The following is a 20723-nucleotide window of genomic DNA, read 5'->3' on the forward strand; positions in this document are numbered from 1 at the left end:
AACCTATTGTGGTGGAGGGAACATCAGATAGGAATTCAATGGGTTACCCTAGAAATAGATCCTCTAAGAATCCTGAGGAAAGCAGGGATCTGGTTTTTAAAGGTCATGATTTAAACTGTACTTTGGTTTTTGAAAGTGTATTACCTGGGAACAAAACTGTCACTCTCCGGGTTCAACCATATTACATCTTCTCTCCTTGATCCCTACCCTGGATAGTATTGCGACAACTGACATTCGGAGGGTGGACCTCCCAGACCGGCGACACTTGGAACTGTCAGTTGTAGTGTTTAACTTGAACTTTGTTGTTGACACCATTCTGAAATAAAGATCTAGCATTAGAGTCCAGGGCTTTGATGTTTCACTATCGTCTCTGAATGTGCAGAAGCCGGATTGTAATCAGGGCAATCTCAGGGGTGAAGGGGGTCTCCTGACAATTCAAACTCTGCAACAGAAGATGGCTCAATCAGAGTCATCTAATGAATGGTCTTGGCTATTAAATGGGGTGAATGATAAGTGAACGAGACGGGGGTACAAAGAAGTAAATGTATCCAAGTGCAGGCAGCTTAACCTGGTTTGCTGGAATACAAGGGGACATGGGTGCCTTTTTTCCTCTGTGGAGACCATTAAGACCTTGCATTCTTACTCAATTATTGTTCTGCAAGGAACGAGGCTTATGCAGATTCCCACCTTTGAGGGATATGTTGTGACTGGTCAACCAGCCATTCAGGGTCCAAAGGGCTGCACTTCGGGGGGGCACCTCACATTTATAAAGGCGTCTTCCGCGCTCAAATTCTTGAGCTCCAATGATATATGCTGAGGCGCATTAGCTACTACTAATAAAGCTATTACATAAAGAGGGATGCTTGGAGCTGCTATTAATTAACGTGTATTGGCATGACCAGCATGTTGAGCTGGAAGAATTTTTGTTGGGTATCAAAGAGTGTATAGTGGCATGGTTTTCGAGCCCCACAAGGAGACATGTCATCTTGGTAGGGGATTTAAACTCGGACGGCTCTTGTAAGGACGAATGGGTTCTCTGGGAGAAAAAAAAATCTAGGGAGTAAGAAAAGGAATGGGAAGATCTGGTCTACATGTCTAGAGGGTCTCGGTTTATCCCAGTTAAATGACCAGTACTCAACAGTTTCCCCGACCTGGACAAATGGTCACACAACCTCAGTATTGGATTACGTTTTCACTGACGAGTGGCTCTCCTTGAGATTTATTGACTTTAGAGTTAATTTTACTTCTCAAAGTGATCACGCTTAACTGGAAAATATTTTCTCCATTGAATTACTCTTGGGGCAAGATCAACACATACTTGCTGTTTTCAAAGCCCTAATATCTAACAACAGGGGGAATTTGATCTCTTGGAATGGGGGTTCGGTGAGGAGGTTCTATCGCCAACTGTCCACATATAGGACAACAAATTCAGAGACTTGGAAATATCAAGTCTTTACTCCCGCATATTTTGGGAAATGTGTTGCCACATTGTTATATGATAGTGGAACTATGAAGAGGGGATCCCATCGGCGTGGATCCAGCTCCCATTGTCATGTATATAACGAAGAAATAGCTGCTCGTAAAAAACTAATGAGGCAAAGGATCTCTCAACTTAAAAAAGCACCCACAATCTCTGGGGTCGAAAGGCTGGAGGGGATCAGAAAGACGCGACAAACTTATAAGAACTGGTTACTTCAGTCTAGAGCCAGGCGTTTCCAGGATTATGCAGAGGCGATGCTATGCTGCCTCAAAGATAAAGATGCAAGGACTTTCTGGCAAATTATAAATGCTGTTGATCTATCCAACCATATGTTCAGATCAATGGAGTCACAGAGACCATGTGGGTCTCCCATTTTACCAGAGTCTTTGAAGGGGGTCTTTTAGGAAAGAATGAATTTCTTCCATGGTGTGAGAATTCAACTGATCTAACACCTGAAGACTTTAGTGTGGAAGTTGTTCTCGGAAGCCTGCAGGAGATTAGTGCATCTCGTGCCCCAGGGGTAAATGGCCTTTCAAATTATCTGTTTACGGGAGATCCCCATCTATGGGCAGAGGTTTTGTCATCTCTCTTCCAGAATATTGTAAAGATGGGGGAATAACCTCCTACCTGGTGAACTGCTCATGTTGTTCCCATTTATAAAAAAGAGGTAATGGGTCCAATCCCCTGAATTACCGCCCAATTGCGATTCTGGATGCGGAAAGTAAGGTTTTTTCATCTACCAACCATCCCGCTCTCCCATCTACAGTCATGCTCGACGGAATCAGGAAGAATTGAGAAATGCCAGATGGGATTCAGGCGAATGGGACAGTAGTGAACTGTTTGCAGTCGCTTGCCTGGAATGAAACCTATGAGGGCATATTTGTGGCCTCTCTTGATTTTACAGCCACTTTTGATGCATTTGACAAGGGCAAATCTTGGCGTAAACCGGCACTTTGCAGGATTCCACATGGCCTGCTGAGACTCATCATTGCATTATACTCTAATAGAAACCTAAGGGTATGTCTGAATCATTCTGGGGCTCTTTCCCAAAGCATTTCAGCGGGTAGGAGTGTAAGGCAGGGTTGCATGTTAGCACCAAGCCTCGTTAACCTGTATATAGCTGATATTGGTGAACATCTGTCATCTGTGGTCCTCGTCTCTCCAAAACTCCTAGGGCTAAGCCTAAAATGGCTGGTTTATGCGGACGACTATCTTCTGTTTGACGTCCCCGCAATTGGCTTACAGCTACTGATTAATGCCTTTGTGACCTATGTGAAAGATAGGTCTCCAATAGTCAACCCTGAAAAGTTCAAGATCATCCAGTTGACCAAATCAAAGAAACGTTTCCCCCAGAGATGGTTTATTAACAAAACTGAAATTGCAAAGATGAAATGTCTCACTTATTTGGGGTTCCAGGTGAATGCTGGTCATGGTTTATCGAATATATTTACTCGGTTAAATGTTACAGACTCTACTCTGTCCAATCAATTGGCCAGAGTGCACTCTAAATTTGTTAAATTTGTTTAAAACCTGCATTATGTTATAATGAAGCCAAAATAGTTCCTAAATTGCTATATGGAGTTGAGGTGTATCCACTTCGGATATTAGAGCTACTTCCCCTCTTGGAGGGCAAAATCTGGAAAAGATTGCTGCATGTCCCTAAGTCTCTTCCCCTGGCCACAATAAGATATGAGCTTGGCATTGTGTCACTTACAGCAAGTGAATATTGGAAGATACTTTCATTAGTAAGAAAGATCCTTTGTCCCCCAGCAAATTCGATATTTGTAGATTTAAACAAAGTATATCTATGTCAAGGCTGTGTACACTTGAATAGTATCCATCAACTATGCTCTGGTATTTTGGTGGAAATAGGGAGCTCAACCAAGGAACTTGGTGATAATCCTGTGAAAGTAAAAGCTAGATTCTTCTTATGGGACTGGATTAAAACGCAGGAGTCCTTGCACTCCTACAATTCCCTTCGCCATCTGCATGGGGAGCATAAAGAATTGGGTAAATTAGCTCAATTTTTCAGTATTTACCCAGATAGAGTAACCTGGTTGAACTTCCTACATTTTTGTTGGAATTTACTTTATACAAAACAGCTTGCAAGATATGGTATAATTCCAATGGAGCAAATAGGTTGTAGATTTTGTATAAGCGGCATGGATACTGTAAAACATTGGATGCTTGATTGTAGGGCACTCTCTCAACTATGTGCTATATATCTAAGCAAATGTTATGAATTCCATGAAATAAATTCAGTTGAGGGAAATCTGTTGATTTGGACCCTCCTTTTGGCTGGCAGAACCACTTCATCAATGGTTGCTCTAACGGGATTTATTAAGGCACTGAATTTGGACATCGATCATCATTATTTTTTTTTAAACTTGATTTTATTAGCATTTGAACCAGACATTTTCATTACAACAAAAAACATGTAAGACTCACTTTGGAAAAGATAGTCTAGATCTCCCAACCCCATTTCCCCCCAACCACCTCCCCTCCCACCCCCCTCTCCCAAACCCCAATGCCCATATTTAAATCAACTTTCATCAGTGGTGCAAGTTTCTTCAATTATTGTCTCTGCTCCGAAGGTTCACGTATTGTCTGTACATATCTCTTGTCGGCTCCCCTCCAGGTCCCCTCGTCCCCCTTCCATGCATTCTCATTCCACTCCACTCGCACACAGAATCAATCCACGCAACTGTCTTCCTCCAGACCCCATTTGAGCAGCAGCGCAGACAATTCAGTATGAAATCCCTCAATTCTATCATTCACCACCTCTGTGAGCTTTTCCATAACCATCATGCTTTGCACTTTTCCTTCCCACATCACTTTCGTAGGGAGTGTTACGTTTTTCCAACTTTGGGCTAAGGCCAGTCTCCCCACTCGTAGCATGGCTTCCCACATCTTCGGTAGTCTATGTTCTTCTGTATCTTTTTGCGGGAGCCCTAGTAGCAACTGCAGTGGGTCTAGTTCCAACCCTACCCTCTTCCATCCAGCTCAGCACCTCTTTCCAAAACACCTGTACCTTGGGGCATCGCCACCACATGTTGGCCAGGGTCCCCCGGTTCCCGCAGCCCCTAGGGCACATCGGAGATGTACCTGGAAATATCCTGGACAGTTTCACCGGATCTCTAATCCAACCCATGAGCACCTTGAAATTGTGCTCTATTACGGAGGTGAACAGCCCTCCATGGAAAACCACCTTATATATTCGTGCCCAGTCCTCTTCCGGGATTTCTTCGCCCACTAACTCCACCTAATATCTCTGTAAAGTTTGCCTCCCCTGTAGACAGGTGTCATTCACCGCCTTGTATAATTTGGACAATATATCCTTCCTTGTCCCAGCTTGATCAGACTTTTTCCACTGATGTTAGAGCTCTAGCTGTCCCTTCCCCCCCATCTTGGGTCGGTCAGTATACCTTTAATGCAGAGTTATTCCAATATAGTAATAGAGTCCCCTCCCTGAATATCCTGTACCTTACTCCATTCATGGATGGTGCCAGCCTCAAAGAATTGACCCACTGTCTCAAGCGCTGCGTCCGACCACCTCTGTGAATTTGCGAATCCCTGCCACCCCAACTCAAACGGTGGCCCCCATATTGAAGACTTAGGGGAGGGCCACAAAGTATAATCATGTGCGTCTCCAGCTACCCGCCACACTGACCAAAAGACTCCTAGTGTAGGGTGGGTCCACATATGTTCAAGTATGGATCGGATCGGGGAACAGAAGTAGTTCCTAACCTTCAGAGGATGCGCTACCAGATCTTCAATGTAGGTCCAATAGATGCTAAAATCTTCCCTCATATGTTCCAACATACCACTGGTTTGTGCCACTCTATAATACAGACGGATGTCTGGGAACCCAAATCCCCCCCTTATCCCTTGGAAGGGTAAGAGTTATCATTTTCACCCTTGGGATCTTGTTTCCCCATATGAACCTACAAAGCTCCCCTATAACTTCTAAAGAAAACTTATCCGGGAGCTGACTTGGGATGGATGCAAACAGATAAAGCAGTCTGGGGAAGATGTTAATTTTTAGCGCAGTCATCCTTCCATACCAAGTCAGTATTAGGGGGGACCACATCTTCAAATCAGCCTTGAGTTGGGTGCGAAAGGGGCCACAGTTGGCTTCTACCAATTCCCCTAGCCTCCTTGTCACCCATATACTCAGGTATTTAATTCTGCTCTGGTTGACGGCCATGCCCTGGTAGCTCTTAATCATACCTAGGAGGGAACTCCCTTCCAGTAGAGGCAGGATAGCTGATTTCCCCACATTAATTTTGAGCCCCAAGAAGCGGCCATACTCTGTGATCTGGGCCATTAGAGCCGGTAGGGAAACCTGTACATTCGTAAGGTAGGCCAGTATATCATCAGCAAACAGCGAAATTTTGTCACCCGCAACGATACCCGTGATCCATTCGTTTATGCAAATCGCAATCGCCAGTGGCTCCTTGGCAAGGGCGTACAGGAGCGGAGATAGGGGACCTCCCTGCCTGGTCCCTCTCGTTAGTTCGAATGTCTCTGTAGTGCCCCAATTTATCTGGACCTCTGCCCTGGGTCTATTATATAACTCTGTCACCCATTTCAAGAAGTTTGCTCCCAGCCCCATCCTTCCCAGAACCTTCATCATGAAAGGCCACTCGACCCTATCAAAGGCCTTTTCGGAGTCCAATGACACTAGACACACGTCCAGCCCACCCATTTGTGCCCCATGGATCAGATTAATAGTCTTCCTAATGTTATCTGATTCTTGTCTGCCCCTGATAAATCCCACCATGGTCCCCATACACTAGGAGCGGCATTCCTCTCTCCAGTGTTGTGCCTAGGACTTTCGCAAGTATCTTCACATCACCATTGAGGAAGGAAATGGGCCTATAGGAGGAGAATCTGGTAGGGCCCTTCCCTTCCTTTGGGATCACAACAATCGTTGCTGCCATCATCGTAAGGGGGAGGGGTTCACCCTCCAAGCACGCATTAAATACCTTCACTATGCGTGGGGGCCATCAGGGATTTATATAGTTTATAAAATGTTATCGTAAAGTCCTCTTTCCTCCGGTGCGGTGCCCGATTTCATTTCTCTACTGTAATGGGATTCTCTAGGGATTGTACCATCTCCCTAGGGAGCCATGTGATTGGTAGCCCTTCCAAGAATTCATCAATTTGGGTCCCATCCCCCTCCCACTCCGATGAATAGAGAGTTCTATAATAGTCTATGAATGCATTCCCTGGGCATTATGCAGGCACCGGTCATCCTCCGTCTTAATAACCATGATGGTCCTCCTCTTTTTCTCCTGCCTCAATCTCCCTGCCAGGAACTTGTCCGCTCGGTCCCCCTTCTCGTGGTATTTTTGTTTCAGAAACAGGAGCTTTTTTCCCTGTCTCCTGCATTAGTATAGCATTTATTTGTGTCTTGTATCATCTAAGATCTGCTACCTTAGCTGGCGACATATATTGCCCGTGGGTGCCCCCCTGTTGCATCTCCTCTATTTGCCTACGCAGCTTCACCTCTCTTCTCTCCCGTTCTCTCTTTCTGGGAGCCTACTCTCATCAGAGTCCCTCTCATGGTTGCCTTAAACCCGTCCCAGACCGTTGGATCCCCGCCTCCACTGTGTCATTAAAGAGGAAGTACTCCTTGATTTCCCTAAGCAGTTCCTGCTGCACTGTTATAAATCCTTTAAAAGGAGGTTGTTGCATTTCCAGGTACCCCAGGGCCTTGCCAGATCCCCCATCTCAAGCTGAATTGTTACCATATCATGGTCCGACCATGGAATCGATGTCACGCTGGACTGCCTGACCTGGTCTTTCTGGGTCACATCTACCAGGATCAGGTCAATGCGCGAGAAGCGATCATGGGCCGCTGAGTAAAATGTAAATGGCATGTCCCCTTCTGGCACCGTGTGGATGGAGTCACATAGGCCTAGTACCTCGTTAACCCCTTTTGAACCGTTCCGAGTCACTTGGGTAGCTCCTGCTCGTTGGTTCCCCTCGCATCCTCTTACAGTCCCTCAGTGGGTCCAACACCATATTAAAGTCCCCACCAACCACCAACAGCCCTTCTACAAATTGAATTAGTTTATCTCTGACTTTCTGCCAGAATTCACATTGCTGCACGTTCCGTGCGTAAATTGACCCAATCGTGAGTTGAACCCCCTGTTGTTGACCCTTCGCAAACACATACCTCCCATTGGGGTTGGTCAGAACCACATCTATCGTAAAGCCCACCTAGGTTGAGACCAGTACCACCACCCTGTGCCTCTTTTTTACATCGGAAGCCATAATCGCCTCCCCCACCTCCAGTGAGTGCAGTCTAGGTTCCTCCCCTTTCTTCCAATGATTTTGCCGATTTTCAGTGATTTTACGGCCGACAGTAATGGCAGCGAACATTCCCCATTGGCCCCAATGGGGAATGAGGAATTCCCCAATGGGCCCAATGGGGAATGGGGATTTACCATTCCGCCAAACCTGTGATCCGGCGCTAATAGCGCCAGGGGGTTTGGCAGTAACGCTAATAGCCCCGGCGGTAATACTGCTTTGGTTACCGCCCAATTCCTGATGAGGCCCCTAGAGCATAAATCCCCCCCCTTCACCCTACTCATCCCCCATCGGCATCCAACCCCGCCCAGAGTCATGTTCCCTGATGAGATTGAATCACCAGTGGTCCTCCCCATTTGCGGTCCTGCTGAACCAAGCACTATAATTTGAGCCCCACCTTGTTGCCTCTAATAACTATGTACAATTCACTCATACATCCTCACCCCCATTCTCTCAATCCCCCAAACTCAAAGCCATAAACTTCAACAAGTCTCACTGCTCACGGGGGTCTCGCCTGGGGTGATCCAAGCTTTTTACAATTTCTGGAGCCTGGGACTTTACTATGTCTGTTTGGGCCCTTTATACGCCATCACCTGTCTTCTTGGCCCTTGCCATCATCAGTTACTTTTTGCCCGTCTCCCCCCAGTAACTCCTGCGTGACCCTCTTTATGTCTTCCTCTGTCACCAGTCTGTAGCTATAGCCCTCTACTTCAAAGGATACAGAGAAGGGGAATCCCCAGCGATACCTCACACCCGTCTCATTGAGCCCTTTCGTGAGGGGGGCGCATAGCCGTCTCTTCGCCAGCGTAAGTGCTGACACATCCTGGTAGATTACCACCTTCACATTTCTCAGGGACACAGAACTCATCCCCCTCACCTTTTCGAGAATTTTTTGTCTTTCTGGGTAGTTGTGGAAGCGTGCAAGGACTGAGCCCTGTTGCTCCCGCACTATGGACCCTCTCAAGTTTGGGTTCATCCATGTTCTCATCGTTGAACAGCGTCTTTACCACCTCATGAATGGTTCTCTGCAGGTCTCCTTCCGTTTCACCGTCCTTCACTGGGATACCAAAAAATCTCAGATTGTTCCTCCTCTTCTGGTTTTCAAAGTCTTCAATTTTTAGGGCTACCTCGCCTTCCCGTCTTTCCCACTCCACAAGCTTCATATCCAGCTGCGTTTCCATTGTCTCCAAGGAGATTTGGTGGTGTTCCACCGCCTGTAGTCTCTCGTCCATGCTGTCAAGGCGAATGTTTATTCTATCCCCTTTACCGCCGATTTCTGCCCTTGTTCTTCTAATCTCTTCCAGAAGGGAGGCAATGTCTTTCTTGGTGGACATGGCATCACCTCCCTCCTCCAACATAGAGCGACTTGAGATTTCACTTCCCTTCTCGGGTTTCTTGTATGTAAAGTGTCCCAGTTTTGCCAGTCCATGGGCGAGAAGGGGCACTGCTCTGTGTGGTGCATCGTGCCGCAGCCCCAGGTCCCCCGCTGTGTGTCTCACTCGTTGTTGAGGCTCTGTTCACATACTTCCAAGGGCCCACACCCTGTTGCCGACTCTCGCCGCTGTCCTTGCCCCCACCGTCGGGGTCTCTAGGTATTAATGATGAGCAGCGGGTTCACCTCCTTTCCTCCCCTCTTTCGGGTGTGAGGGGTTCTGTCTGGCCCTCACTTCCCTCCTAGGCATGGGGCATCAGGAGGCTGGACTTTACACTTAGGTGGGCACATGCCCCAGGAAGCATTCCTGGGGGCCCTCACCTTACCAACGACCCCCGATGGTACTGGGTTCCCTCGGAGCAGGGGGGGGGCTAGACTTCAATCAGGCCCTGCCCCCTGAAGACATCCGTTCAGTATTTTTTTTCCTTTTTATTTTTTCCCTTGCACCTTTTGGGCGATGCCCCCTCTTGACTAGGGTTGTGTGCTGAGGTTCTCAACAAGGTAGGCACACGCCCCAGGGGATCAACCTGGGGGCCCACACCTTTGCAGGGTCTCGCCAGCTGCTGTGGGGTTGTCACGCACACACCACCTTTTGCCGTGGCTCACCTTAGGTCTTCTTCCCCATCTGTACCCGTGCTCTGGATCTCGCTCCTATCCCACCGAAGCCTCCACAGTTCTCCAACTGCAGGTGGAGCTACCTCACCACTGCCACCAGACACAAGAGGGTGGTTACCATGGGTAATTCTCGTAAGTCGCCTCCAGTTCTAGAGCGGTGGAACCTCTCATGTGGTCCTTTCCCTGGATTATAGGGCAACACCTTTGTCTCTGGCGGGGTGCTGGACCAGCGCTCAGGCCTTCTTTGGGCTGGAGGGGGCAGCTCCTCCCTGCGTGGCCTTAAGCCCTCCTTAGGTCCCTTGTGGTTCCCCCAACCTCCTTGTTTCCTTCCCAGCAGTCCTGGTTGGTCCCCTGCGCCGACCCTGGCCCGGCTAGTGCTGGCTTGGGTCTATTGCCAGTACTCAATGAGCCTCCAGAGGCCCCCTCCTCTATTCACATGGCCCGTCGGCGGGTGGCCTCGGTTCCTCAGGACCTCCCCTCAGTCCGTATGCCTCTATACTGTGGGGCCGCCCTCCTACTTCACAGTGATCTTGGCCGTGGGTTGGGGGGGGGACACCTGAAGGTCTGCTCGACTTTTCTTCAGTCTTGTGTGGACCGTGATGTCCCTCGCTCTCTTCCCGCATGTCAGGCGGGGCACTGCTCCTGCTGTCACGCGCCGACTCCGTGGGGTGCCTTCCCTCCCCCAGGCAGACCGGCTCTGCACTCTCGCCAGCTGACCAGCTGGTGAGAGTACGGGAAGCCCACTCCCACAATGGTGCACTCTGCTGATATGCCCTGAGGGAAGGGGGCGGACAAGGACTCACCTCCCCTCCTCTCCCAGCTCGGCTTCTCAGCTCCTCTTCACGCTGCTCTTACCTCCGGAGCGTGTCCCAGCAGCCGGGACGCGGACGGTGTCAGCTATCACGCCGGCACCTATTAATCCATGAAGTATGGGTCGATTTTGCTTGCACTTTCACCCATGGGTGCCCCTGGGCTTCATCCCTCGTTCATTGTGCCTGTGAGTCTTCGGGAGGGGGGCTAAGGTGGGTCCCTGGGCTGGAGAGACACGTAGTGGCTGGTTACATCAGAGCGCCCCCTGGTCGCCTCATCTTTGACATTTTAAAGTTTTTTATTTGTAAAACGAAAAATAGACTTTACCTCTATGAATTTGTGAAGATATATTATTTTTAGCTAGATCATTCCTCTTTTCTTTCTTACTATCTTCTATTATGAATTGATTATGAAATGAGATATGTCTTTGTAAATGCGTGTATTATTTCTTATTTTAACGATTTTAAGATGTTTATGATGTACATATGTGACTGTTATATGTAATTGATTAAAGGTTGAAGTTTTTTAACCATATGATAAGATTTTTTTTAAAAAGAACTTTGCCAAACATAGGACATGAAGCAGGAACCAAGCATAGGCTTATTTTTACTTATAAGTGGTAATCCATTGACGTTAAACATTTTTTTCCAGTAGGTGGCAGATCTCTGACTTCAGAAACGGAATTGAAATACTCTGCAATGAGTACCGGCAAAACAGCAGAAAATGCTCTGTTTCCTGCGAAATGTCAAGTGAAGGGAGCAAGTTCTACAAGCCAGCGATGGTCAGAGAATATTGCTGTATTGAGAGAAGAGAACACAGTCCAGTGTGAAAGTGGCTTCGTTTATCCAGTACATTCAAATGCGCATCAGGCTACTCCCCGAGAGGAATCATTTGTTAATTATGATAAACGTGAGAGTAATTTGAGAAATGAAAATGTTCTTGCATGTCAACCAAGCACACAGGAATACTGGCAGTCACAGAGTTTTTATGAAGCGGATAGGACAATGAACCAATGTCTTGGACAAAGAGTCATACATAACAATAAGAGACTTTACAGCAATAATAAAGGTGAGAAAATCTTCACCTCAAAGGCAACTGGGAATAATCATAGGACATCACGTATGGGAGAGAGATCATATCAGTGTACTGAATGTGAAAAGAGCTTCAAACATAAGGAAAATCTAATTGAGCATCAGAGAACACACACAGGACAAAGGCCCTATCAGTGTATTGACTGTGGAAAAGGTTTCATTCGGAAGAGAACATTAATTGCTCATCAGCGTATACATACAGGAGAGAGACCCTATCAATGCAATGGGTGTGGGAAACGCTTCAGTCTGAAGCACAATCTTAATACACACCAGAGAACTTGTTGTAGACATGGTCTTTGAAAGAAAAGCATATGGGACAATCAAACCACTATAGGAAACTTCTATTATATTCTCAAAGGAGTTACATTTCCACTTGGAAAATAAATTGCATTCTGATGCTTGTTAATCTGTTTATAAACGCATGCTGTGCATATGGTCCGACATCCAGTGGTAACCGCAGAGTATTGCATCTTGTCTTACGGGGACCGAAAGGGGACGTCGGCATAGGCGTGTCTGTAACACTATCGCTATTGTGACGTGTGGTGTACTCAAAATCCCTCACGCGCCGAGGTACCTCAGATTGTTTTTTTCTGCCCAGATAACTGGTCGCCCTATAGCGGAGCTCTTACTAGACATTGTTTATCTTTACCAAATTGTCGGTTACTCCTTGTTAAGTTACTTCGCCCAACAGGAACATCTTTGACGAAGACTACGGAGGAATCGTCTACGGCTGTGGATTTCGGCACCTAAGATCCAGCGGCTGGATTTTCCACGTGGTCGGGCCCTCTGGCCGACCTAAACAGTAGGGAGAGTGGGGTTGGGGTGGGCATATTGTTTAGTATGTCTTTCCTCCTTTCCCCTCTTTTCCCTGTGGGTCTGGTCATCCTTCCCTTTGGCTATGGAAAGAACTCCTTTTAGATTCTGCCCTAAGTGTAGATTCAGATATCCTTGGAAGGACGAACGCAGGACGTGTAACGCCTGTCTCCCCCTAGAGCACGACGAGAAGCAGTGTGCGGCGTGCAAACTCCTTCGGCCTAAAACCCTTAAGGAGCACCGTGTAAAGCGGTGGGCCGCGTACGGTATGTTATGCGTGGCGCCCCTTCCCTCACCGCCACGCCAGGTGAAAGTGACGGGGGTACTTCGGATGACCAAACGTCCATTTCGGATGTTATAGACCTTGAGGCGGACGCTTCTAGGTCCTCCACACCCGTCCCTGACTCTTTAAGGCTTCACTCTGGTCTTGCTACAGGGACTACACCCGGCGACAGGGGCGTACAAGCGCATCGCACTAAGCACACAACCCCTATGCCAATTTCGACGCCTTCGTCGAAAAAGGTGAAAGCGCCAACAGGGCCACCGAAAACTTTGCCGGTTCGCTCGGATCGTTCAGATCCAAAGCCTTCCCTGCATCCGCAGCAGCGTTTTGCGACTGGGCAATCTAAACAAACTAAGGGCACTACTCCGAAACCTACACATGTCGAAGTGCGGGAGCCCGACGCTTCGACGGTTTCTAAGGCCTCAGTAGGCCCGAAAACTACAGCTAGGCCTCTACCCGGAAAACCAACTGCTAGTGCCGTGGACGGTATTACAACTGCCGATAAATCATCTGAGCCTTTGTCTCACGACGATTCGGCTACTATCGAGAGCAGCATCGGAAGAATTACAGCAGCAGTGGGTCTTACCGCGATTATGCCTAAGGTTATGAGACAGGCCGCGGAAAAAAGATTTCGGCAGATTGGGTTCCCTATTATGATGATGCTTACGAGGATAGTCGAGAGCCTCTTTCCGACACTCTGAGAGACTCCTTTCAACGTCGCAGTGCGGAGAACGTCCTTTCTCCTCACGTAGGCCCGTTTGGGTCCTCTAAATGGACTACAGAAAAATTCGAAGGGTGTATGGATAGGCTGGAGCAGATTATCAGTTCTTCTGATCATGCTCCCCCGAAAAGGTCTCGGGTAGACCCTAACCTTCAAATTCAGGAAGATCAGTCTCATGTTTTCCAACAGGAAGATGTGGTCCAGATGGGCACATATAGAGACATCTATAATGAAGTAGAAGAAGCTTCTTTTCTGCAGAACTATGAGGAGGACCAACGGGATACTTCGGACAACTCGGAGGAACCCCAGCAGGAAGGTCAGGACCCATGGACACAACAAGATCAGGACTCTGATGTTTTGTGCCTAGACTCTCCTCTGTCCACCCCGGCTCGCCAGGCCTCTCCTGTAGATGACCAAATGTCATTCAACTCCAGGTTGAAAAAAGCAGCTGAATACTTTAAAATTGCCACGCAAGAGGCGGTACCAGAGCAGGATTTCGTGGAGGATATCATCAAGGAAAAACCTCAGGCGAGTCAATCCATCCCCCTCCTTAACTCTGTAAAGAGAAGGGTAGCTCTGTCATTGGTGTCACCTGCTCAAACACGGGCAGTGAACCGAGAGTCGAAAAATTATTTCGCCGTTCCCCTTCCGACCCTCTATACATCAAAGGGCACGCCATCCCAGATTCACTGGTAGTGACTACCACTCGAAAGAGGGCAAGGGCAACCCTTGCCACGGGAGACTCAACACCGGACAAGGAATCTAAGCGGCTGTATGCCCTGAGCAAACGTGTCACATCAGCAGCCGCATACACTATATGTGTTGCTTATAATACTACTCTATTAACAAGCTATGCTGATGCCCAATGGAATTTGCTCCAGGAAGGCCTCCAAGAGGTTCCCGAACCCGCGAAGTCTAAGCTTCTCTCCATTGTAACGGAGGGAAGACTAGTTAACCAGAATGTGGTGAAGAACACCTTGGACACTGCGGAAACTGCAAGCAGGTCTCTTTCTCAAGGGACCCTACTGAAAAGACACACTTGGCTGCGTACATCAGGATTTAGACCTGAGCCTCAGGCCTCCCTCATTAATAAACCCATTGAGGAGACTAACCTCTTCGGGAAAGCAGTGGATGAGGCTTTGGAAACAGCCAAGAAGGAGCATGAGACTATAAGGTCTCTGCATCAGATTACACAGAAACCCTCCTCCCAGAGGGGTAATAACTCTCGGCAGTCCTTTCGAGGGCAAGCCCGTGTTGGTCAAAACAACTACAGCACTGGTAACTTCAACACAAATCAAACATCTGGAAGACCCACTTACCACCCCTCAAGGGGTCAGACACGCGGCAAGGGTATGGGCAGAGGCCCCAATCCCAGAGGAGCCACAGCCTCTGGTCAGAAATGACCACCAAGTCCAGGCCCCCTCCCATGTCACCCCGGTCGGGGGGCGATTAACATCTTTCCTCAGGGCATGGGAGGGGATACATTCGCCCGGCCTTTCACCGGACCATATGGAGATCCTGATCCAAGAGGTGGAAGATTTGCTGGGAAAGGACGCCATAGAAGCCGTCCCTATTCTTCAGGTAAACAAGGGTATTTATTCAGTGTACATCCTTGTACCCAAAAAGGATCTCACCATGTGCCCTGTTCTAGACCTGCGCCCATCTGAACAAGTTTATAAAACCCTAGAAGTTTCACATGGTAACACTGCAGGAGGTGATCACATTGCTGAAACAGGGGGACTTCATGGCAACATTGGACATGAAATATGCATACTTTCATATTTCAATGTTGCCAGCACACAGGAAATATCTGAGGTTCATGATCCAGGACAAACATTACCAATTCAAGGTACTCCCCTTCGGCATTGCCTCGGCGCCATGGGTTTTTACCAAAGTCCTGGCAGTGACAGCAGTACACCTGCGCAGACTATCAGTCCCAGTTTACCCTTACCTCAATGACTGGCTCATCACGGGGGACTCGTTCGACGCTTGTTCTTCGAACACCCAAAAAACAGTAGATCTCCTCTTCAGCCTGGGTTTCTCAATCAACGAAAATAAATCCAGTTTAGTCCCCAGCCAAGTAAAACAATTTCTGGGAGCTCTAATTCGGATGGAAGGCGGTTTCGTCTTCCCCTCCAGCGAGAGGTTTCAGAACATGCTTTCTCAGATCCCTCAATATGTAGCCAGTCGGGAGGTGACGGTACGCAAAGCAACGTGCTTGCTAGGAATGATGGTGTCATGCATATACTTGGTTCCCCAAGCGCGGCTGCGCATGCGTCCCATGCAAGAGTGGCTCAACAGCCAGTGGTGTCAGGCCAGCGGACAATGGGAAGATCTGGTAGTTGTCTCGCCAGCCCTCGTTCTCTCTCTGTAGTGGTGGTCAAGAGAAAACCTTTTGAAGGGGAAAACCTTCACCACCCCATGCAGTGGAAGCCACTCTCACGACACACGCATCTCTCAGAGGGTGGGGAGCTCATCTGCTTCAACAGACAGCGCACAGAGTTTGGTCTCCTCAAGTAGTGTCCAACCATATAACCTTACTGGAGCTGTTAGCGGTGTTCAAAGCTTTGAAAGCCAGGTGCAACTGCAAGGGAAGACAGTGCTGATTCTAACGGACAGCACTACAGCTATATAATACCTGAACAAACAGGGGGGCACTCACTCTCCAGGGCTATCTAAGCTGTCCCAAAACATTTGGATATGGGTTCTCAAACACAAGATGTTTCTGATGTCCCAACAAATTCCAGGGGAACTCAATCTTCTAGCAGACGTACTCAGAGATTTCGCTCTGCCCGAAGAATACGTATGGTGACTGCATGAAGACATTGTGTCCAACATCTTTGCAGAATGGGGGTTCCCAGAGATCGACCTGTTCGCTACTCAGGAGAACCCCCAATGCCAAGACTACGCCTCCAGGTACCCCAAGAACCAATCCAAAGGGAACAGTCTCTGGATAACATGGTTGGAGAGATTTGTCTACGCTTTTCCCCCGACTCCCCTTCTCAACAAGATAGTGCACAAGTTGCACCAGGAACCAGTTACCATGATACTGGTGGCCACCATGTGGGCCCGCCAACCCTGTTTCGCTCACCTGATGGAAATGTCCCTCTCTCCGCCAGTCAAGCTACCCTGCCCGCACAACATGTTGTCTCAGGACAGGGGGGAAACCCTACACCCATGCCCACAAACTCTGAATTTAGCAGCCTGGCTCCTGACATCATAGATTTTGGACACCTGCAACACCCTCAGAGGTGATGGACATACTCAGGGAAGTGAGAAAACCTAATACACGTTATTGTTTTGCCAGAAAATGGAAACATTTTGTCATCTAGTGCAATTCCAAGGGCGTCAACCCCATCGATTGCTCACTCTCACACATTGTGCTGTATCTAACCCACCTGTTGGACTCTGGGTTAGTCTTCAATTCCCTAAAGGTTTATCTGGCTGCTCTGTCAGCCTAAACCACGTCACAACAAAAGATATTGTGGTGGAAAATACCAGTGATTAAAGCCTTTATGGAAGGGGTTAAGAGGATTTATCCTCAGATTTCTCACCCAGCCCCTGCATTGGATCTGAATGTGGTTTTGACAAGGCTCATGGGAGCTCCCTTTGAGCCTATGCATAAAGCAAGTCTGAAAGACCTGACTTATAACACAGCCTTCCTAGTGGCTATCACTTCTATCAGAAGGGTTAGAGAACTACAGGCTCTTTCTTTTCTAGACCCCTTTGTTACAGTCCACAAAGATAAGGTAGTTCTGTGCACACATCCCAGGTTTGCGCCTAAATTCATCTCAAAGTTCCATGTGAACCAATCAATTGTACCCACTTTCTTCCAGAACCCTATTAATATGGCCGAAAGAAGCCTTCACACACTAGACATGCGCAGGGCAGTCATGTTTTACCTGGAAAGAACTAAACCACTAAGGAAAATTTAGCAATTATTTGTTTCAGTGGCAGCTGGTAGAGAAGGGGATCCTGTCTCTAAATCAGCTATCTCAAGGTGGATTGTCAAATGCATCACACTATGTTACTCTCTTGCTAAGAGAGAACTGCCCTTCAAGCCTAGAGACACTCTACTCGAGGCACCGGGGCATCCATAGCATTCATTGCAAATGTTCCTCTTGAGTCCATTTGCAAAGCGGCAACCTGGAGTTCTGTACACACCTTTACAAAACACTATTCCCTAGACACTCATTCTAGGTCTGATTCTCAGGTGGGACAAGCAGTACTAAGACATCTTTTCTCTACTGTTCCTTCTCACAACCCACCTCCAACTCCGGTTACTGCTCGCTAGTCTATGCACAGCATGTTATTCTAAGCAGATTAACAAGCATCAGAAGACATGCATTACTTACCGTAATAGCATTTCTGATGATTGTATCTGCTTAGATTCACATGCGCCCTCCCTACCTCCCCGTTCGGGGTGGACGGAACATAGACGTCTTACTACTTTCTCTCTTTAGGTACTCACTCCTATAGCCTTGGGCTCCCTCATGGCAGAAAAAATACAATCGGAGGGACCTCGGCGCATGAGGGATTTTGGGTACACCACACCTCATGATAGGGATAGTGTCACAGACACGCCTATGCCGATGTCCCCTTTCGGTCCCCGAAAGACAAGATGCAATACTCCGCGGTTACCACTGGATGTCGGAATATATGCACATCATGTGAATCTAAGCAGATACAATCATCAGAAATGCTATTATGGTAAGTAATGCATGTCTTATAAACCAATCCTGCATGGGCTATAACCTTACACGCTCAACTATGCGCTCCGTTATCATGTTAGAAAGTAATTTCATCGAAACTAGGCTGAATTCTGTCTTTATTTTTTAAGTCTTATATAGAGTAGTGTGGCCATGTAGAATGCAAAGTAGTAACACGTAGTGTCGTTCTTCGGCAGCCCTGTCAAATAATCTTAAACCAATTAAGAATATGATTTTTTTTTGCATTGTAGCACTCTTGTAGGTGAATGTGTTTTATCTGTCACTCAGAGTCAGAACAAATTTGGTCTTGGCCAGGTATAATGGCATTTGGTGTGGGTTAGCAGCAAAATATTTGAACAATTAAAACAGACAAGGTTGTCTTTGGGTTATTGGCTGGAATCGGTAACAGTGGAGCTGTCCACTGGGCTTGAGGGCTGCAGCCTGAATTAGTCACACACTAACCCCTGTGCAGCAGCTGCTCCGTGGCCGTTGATTAGTGGTCTAAAGTGAGGATGGTTTGCTTAATGCTCCCTGGAACCTTCTCTATGAAATCCTGCAAGACAATTCTGAGAAGGTGTAGTGTTTTCTCCATATACATAAAGTTAAAAGGTTTCCTACATCAACATCAATTTTCCATGGCTCATCACAGAAATCATAACCTTAGCCAAGGAAGACAAAACACAGTTCACCTTGGATCTGGTTCAATGAACCCTAAATAAACATTGGATAATGGGCGAAATATCCACCTGGCAGCAGAAAGAAGACATTACTTAACTTTCCCTTTACGTTTAATCTTTAACTTAAAGTAGAAAAGTGTTCCCCTAGGTTCAGTGGAACAGCTACGAGAGATCCGTATCCCACCCTCACTGAAAGAAAAATATTGGTACACAGGAAGAAACTTCTTTTGGCAAAAATTAAATAATCACCTCAGTAGCTCTCGCCAGGATGCCCTAGCGGTACATTCCTGTCGCCCAATTGAATAAAGAGGACAGATAAATATAAAGATGTATCGGGATAGAGAGGTTTGCATAGTTTGACAAAGGAGAAACTCACAGGTCTGTGAGGGCAACATGCCTACTGTGTACATTTTAAGTTGCCATGTTTGAGGCTTTATTATTGCCATGTTCAATATTGGTCTGTGAGGGGAGGCTGCAGAGTAGTAGCTCCTTGGTTAGTATGTGAGTTAATGCATTTGAATTTGGGGAAGAGGGGAATTTGGGGTGTACGGAGAGAAGAGGACTGGATAATGTGTCTTCCAGTTGCATTATAGAAGCAAGGTGTACATAGCCAAGCAGTGAGCAAACATGGATTACATGTATTGGTTTTAGCAGAATGTGAAGAAATACAATATAAAATATTCTGCTAAGTAGCATCCAGCTAGTGTGTAGATGCGCAACTCTTCAATCAGAAGGTTCATGGCGAATTTAGTGTTGTTACCGATGACCCATCTAAAGACCAGAGAGGGTGAAAAGGCCCTGGTCTAGAATCTATCTTTTGCAGGTTGGCTCCCCTATCTCTGACAATAAATAAAAGGTCTGTTGGAAATTCTGATTGTTCCCAGGACACATTTTTGCCATTAAAGATGCAACAAAGTCAAAGAAGGATGCGTTCTAGTTCTAAAGTGAGCTCTGAAAGAAACATTGATTACCTTGTTTGATGTTTCTTTTTATATTTTGGCTGCTATTGCTTCTTGCTGCTGAACCCATCTCTGGATAGATCAGCAGAAAGTAAGATATCCTCTTCGAAAACTTCCCCTGCTTTGCTCAAGGGTACTGCAAATGGGCTGATGCCTAATATGTTACACCTCCTCCACCAGACAGAGGGGGATTACACCCATCAATTACATTTCTATACGAAATATTTCTTAGATCATATATACTTGGGAGTGTTAACCCATTGGGTTGGATTGGGACTATGGAAATTGGGCAAAACATATTGTCAGACAGAGTGGGTGGGAGCAATTGGGAGAGGTTCTCCTCTACTTTTTTTATTAAATTAAGTTTTACTGTTCCTATACTTTTATTTTAAAAAGAAACCGTTCTGGAATGGTTTTGATTTAAAATTAAAGTGTAGTAAGAAGTTGAAACATACATTTAAGTGCACTGCACTAAACGGTCCTTTAAACAGCAGGCGCGTTTGTTTGGGAGTTTGGATTGCGTGCAGGAGGGTTTGTTGTGATGGGGTTTATGGGGAGCGGGGGGAAGACCAGCAGGGAAGATAGTTCCACTTCTTCTTTTCATTCACTTCGACCACTGGTGGTCTGTTATTAGTCATGTGAAAAGGTGTAAACACCTTGCAAGTGGTGAGAGGTGGCGTCATCACCATATGACTGGTGCATCCTCACCCTACAGTCACCTTAAACTCAGAATTCAAAGGTACTCTAAGAATGGTAAGCAATAAAGAAAGGCCACCCAAACCGCTGTGCACATTTCAACCACTCTACTACAAAGT

The 20723-nt window shown here is 47.0% G+C and overlaps 1 protein-coding gene across 2 annotated transcripts in view; it reads left to right on the forward strand.

Moving 5' to 3' along the window:
• LOC138513914 (zinc finger protein 776-like) overlaps window positions 1-12192 on the forward strand; it is an 86739-nt gene extending 74547 nt beyond the window's left edge. The window contains exon 6 of one of the 2 annotated variants that reach the window (XM_069629057.1): window positions 11307-12192. In XM_069629057.1, coding sequence (XP_069485158.1) covers window positions 11307-12046 — 740 coding nt within the window. In that variant the 3' untranslated portion in view covers window positions 12047-12192. The remainder of the gene's footprint in view (window positions 1-11306) is intronic. The other variant, XM_069629058.1, reaches the window with a different exon arrangement.
• Window positions 12193-20723: the final 8531 nt, after the last annotated feature.

This window comes from Ambystoma mexicanum, chromosome 12, assembly GCF_040938575.1.
Source record: "Ambystoma mexicanum isolate Mex_15411 chromosome 12, UKY_AmexF1_1, whole genome shotgun sequence".
Lineage (NCBI taxonomy): Eukaryota > Metazoa > Chordata > Amphibia > Caudata > Ambystomatidae > Ambystoma > Ambystoma mexicanum.